Here is a 4,561-nt window from a genome sequence, read left to right on the forward strand (position 1 = left end):
TTATGGCGGTAATTATAATTACGAGCAATGTTTTATATCAATAAAACCCGGAAGGAAGACCCATTGAGTTATATCAATGTGGCAATGGAATACAGTGATGTGCAAAAAGATAGGGACAAACTGACTCATTTTTAACAGGTGACCAAGGTTTCTATTGAAACTAGAGCCAACTGGAAACAAAAAGACTGTATTTTGGAGATAAGAGCTTTTGGACGGCGTGAGCGACCAGGGTATTCATGTGTTTAAACGCCTTATCCGAAAAAGAAGAGCTTTTGGCTGGTACAAATGAAGAAAAACGTTTCAGTCAGAGTAGAGGATCTTCTCCGATTTTTGGCCGATAAGTCCTCCGTTTGTTGTCCTTCTAATATGAATGAAACCTTTCTGAAAAAATGCTAAAAAAAAACAACTGTCCCGATTTTTTTGCACTTGACTGTACATAGTTAAGTTATATACTATGCACATCAGTCTAAATCAGTCTAAATCTATCAGTATAGACCTATGCACATCAGTCTAAATCTATCAGTATAGACAATATACATCATATGCCGTGCCAATCAGTGTGAAGCAAATTATGATTGGGAATAATAGGACCTAATCCAGTACTTCGCATAGAGGAAAATAGGATGATTCGTGCTCGCTTAGCTAATAGTATTAAGCTAGCTCTGAGACTTAGGTAAGTAGTAAGTACGAGGTATGTTTATCATAGCTGTGGCTTAGGTAAGTAGGTATATTATCGAAGCTTGGACGTAGGTAGGTAAGTACTAAAGTACTAGATATGGGTTTAAGTGAGTATGTTTATCAAAGTTCTGCCTATCTGTTAGTACCTAAGTTAGTAATTGTACCTATTAAGAGAATGGGAAACCTATTCGGAATGTCTTTTCCATTAGACAAGAGTCATTTCCGAGGGAAAAGCGGTCAAAAATGGTCAAAATCGTTGCTTACAGTTCACAAACGTACCTCGTACATGTAAAATAATAAATTCATTGAAGTGTTCAATTTTTCAAATTCGTGAAAACTGTAACGCAATAGTATACCTATTCGATTTTTTTTTTTTTTTTTTTTTTTTTTTTTTTTTTAATGTGTTGGAACAGAGTCAAAAACATAGAGCGTCTAACTTGACAGAAAAAAAAAACAGTCGACCGGCTGTCGATCGACAAGGTGAATCTATGTTGCCGAGGCAGTGTGGACGGTTCAATCGACATAACGGCCGTCGACTATGTGTGAACACAGATTCATTTCATACCCTCGTCTCTTTATTTGGTTATTATCACACTGTCCTGATTGGTAAGACCAGGCCTCAAATGTGTGATTCCAATGAGTCCATTGTCCAAGGATTGAGAGGATATCAAATGAAAACCAGCTTGACATTTGATACCAGTCCTGATGCTATCAACCAGAAGTCGAAACAGTTACACCATTCTGTTAATTGTGTTATACTTTTTTTCTTAGATTTTTTAAGAATGTGATGAAACCCCACTATATTTCCATATTAATGTGTTGCCTATGCGTATTTTTGGTAAAAGTTAGAGATTGATAAAAAAAGAAAAAATAAAGGGGTTTTTTAGGCTTAGATGGTGTTGAACTAAACTCCATACCTAGTCGTAATTTGAAATTTAAAACCAAACCACAATCAGGTGTGAGCTTTATCAGACAAAGTTACTGAAGGATAGACAAACTAGACTTCTGATGAACCACAAAAAAAAAAAAAAAAAAATGTATAAAATAATATAAAAAATTCAAAAAGGACTGAGGCAAGGAGATGGAATCAGCTGTATTCAATTCAATTGCATTTGTGTATTCTTGTTTCGAAATTAAAAAAAAAAATATATAAAAAAAATAAATAAAATATTTGTTTACTTCTCTGTAAGATAAGAGAAATAAGAGTTGACTAAAAAGTGAGGCAATTAACTGAATAAAATCAATAAATTATCTCCGATATTTGGGTCGATAAAAAAGTTGTACTTTCAGAGCGGAATTTTTTTTTAGTGGATGCGATAAATAATACATTATTCATTTTGAAAAGCAGAATTTTACTTGATATCATATGTAAATTATTATGTAGGTATAGGTACTGACAAAGTTCAATATTATTAGCATAAATTATTGTAAACTGTTTTCTTCTGCAGAGGTGACTAAATGACAAGTGCTCAAAACTGGAGTGTTGAGTGTAGTGTCTGAGAGATAAGAACTTGAACAAAATCTCCTATTGAAATGGTCCAAACCCCGAATAAGGTGAATTGGTGATATTGCCATTGCTCACAGATACATTGTTTACTTTGGTAAACAAAATCCTTCATAATGCTCTTTTTCCTCTATTCTTATCATTTTTCCATGACGTTTTACTTATCCTTCTTGTGCTCTCTTCTCTCTGTTTCAGCTAACATGATGGCATTCTGTCTAGGCGTGCTGTCAGGGTGGCTGTCCGCTGTGTTGCCATTCTTCCAATCAGCAGACTCCCCTGTGGGCCCCATCACCATGGAGTACGTGTCCTGGCTGGGCTCCATCCCCTTCCTGTCCGCCCTGGCTGGTACTTTCATCTGGGGGAACCTCTCCGAGCGGTATGGCAGGAAGAACACGGGTATTATCCTGGGTATCCCCCATGTCATCATGTACAGTATCCTCTGCTTTAGTCACAACCAGACAGCAGTGCTCATCGCCCGGGTCATTGGAGGCCTCAGCAATGTGGGCTGTCTCATGTGTGTCACCCTGTATGTAAAGGAGATCTCCAGTAACAAGATGAGGCCCACCCTGACCAACATGCTCTCCTTCTCGATGACTATCGGCTCTCTCTATTCCTTCACCATGTGCTCCATGGTCTCTTACTATGTGTTCAACTACAGCTTGCTTGCTATCAGCATCAGCTACTTGTTCCTCTTCTCCATGCTCCCCGAGTCTCCAGTCTACCTCATCAAGAATGAAATGACAGAGGAAGCAAAACGTGCCTTGTCCTGGCTCAGACATACACGAGATCGCTCCCTCATTGAAGATGAAATCGATGAACTCAAGTGTCTCTTCCTCAACAAGACCGGTATTCGTCTGACAGATATCTTCAAGACCAAGTACTATGTCAAGTCCATGTGTATTGGTGTGTTCCTGCACACAGCCTATCTGAACTTCACTGGCTTTGCTAGTTTCATCACGTACAGTACTCAGATCTTCCAGAAGCTCATCGGACGAAATGAAGTTTCCTCGTACAACATTGCTTTCTCTCTCCTGCAAATTGTCTCCGGGATCTTATCCTTCTTCCTTGCGAATCGCTTGGGTCGCAAATTCTTCCTGGTGTTCACACTCATAGTCAGTTCTATCCTCCTGCTCAGTATTGGTTCTTATGATTATTTCGACCTGCACGTTGACTTTGTGGTTCCCATCCCTATTGTTTTGTTGTTTAGCTTCATGCTCATCTTCTGCACTGTGGGGCAGCCTGTCCTCTATCTCTACTTCAATGAGATCATCAGCAGTGAGTCCTGCAACTATATCATCTCCATCATGATGTTCGTTAAGAGCTTGGGCTGGTTCGCTTGCACCAAGTTGTACAGTAGTCTCATGGCATGGCTTGATGTGTCTGGGCTATTCTTGATGTATGGAGGCCTTTGTTTTCTCATTGCAATCATCCTCTTTTACTGGATCCCAGAATCTAAAAACAAGTCGATACGTCAGCTGAAAACTGAACTTCAGTGTGATGAGAAAACGCCTCTAGATAACGATGCTCTGGTAATCAATGCTGATAACACGCATCACGTGTAAACCTATAACATCAGAGGCGAAACAGAATCTTATGAAGGGAGGAGATATAATCTGGAGGGTAAAATAAATAGAAGGGCATTTCTTCAAAATCATCAGGTGTCAAAGCGTGAAGGTGAATCGGACACATACATTAAATGTATTTGTCGAAATTTTAGATCAAAAGTATTCATCTCTTTACCTAGGATTCTAGGAAATCAAAAGAATGAGGTTGGAGAACCGAAGCAAAGGTAGATGTAGATGGACATCAAATGTCCCGACCATCATTCAATGTACTCACTAGGTACAATAGAGAATACATGTATTTATTTATGTATTTAATTTCATGTCACCGTAAGTAATATGTTAGTTTTCATTAAATTTGTCATATTGACAAAGGAAATTAGGTAATGTGAGTGAACTAACTTATAATTGTCTTTTGTTGTTATTTATGTACCTACTTTCTTCTATAATGTGTCTGTTTTAAAAAAAAAACTTGTAAGTGAGAGTAAAAGAAGAAAAGAGAACAGGAGATGAAAAACGCTGATTTTATTCCACAGGACAGGATTGTTTATTACAAATTACAATGGCAAAAACTTTATTTAGACTGAAAAGTCCCTTTTTGGAAGCAGTCCTGACCAAATAATGTCAGGACTTGAAGAATGATATTTGTTAGCTAGCACTGCAGGAGTTATATTTTCTAAAATGTTTTTTATAGTAGTACGTAAGAAGTTTCTTTTTTGTCGCAATATTGTTTCTTGTTGTCAACAAAATAAGTTGTAAATAATTGTAAAAAAAAAAAAAAAAAAAAAAAAAAAAAAAAAAAAACTTTCAAATTAAA

At 37.3% G+C, this 4,561-nt stretch overlaps 1 protein-coding gene across 1 annotated transcript; it reads left to right on the forward strand.

Moving 5' to 3' along the window:
- The first annotated feature begins 1,806 nt into the window (after positions 1 to 1,806).
- On the forward strand, positions 1,807 to 4,493 carry LOC113467918 (facilitated trehalose transporter Tret1-like). Its single transcript, XM_026824419.1, has one exon. It carries the CDS (start codon positions 2,299 to 2,301, stop codon positions 3,742 to 3,744), a length of 1,446 nt encoding a protein of 481 aa, XP_026680220.1. The 5' UTR covers positions 1,807 to 2,298; the 3' UTR covers positions 3,745 to 4,493.
- The last annotated feature ends 68 nt before the right edge of the window (positions 4,494 to 4,561 follow it).

The sequence above is a fragment of the Diaphorina citri genome, unplaced genomic scaffold (genome assembly GCF_000475195.1).
Source record: "Diaphorina citri unplaced genomic scaffold, Diaci psyllid genome assembly version 1.1 scaffold26, whole genome shotgun sequence".
Lineage (NCBI taxonomy): Eukaryota > Metazoa > Arthropoda > Insecta > Hemiptera > Psyllidae > Diaphorina > Diaphorina citri.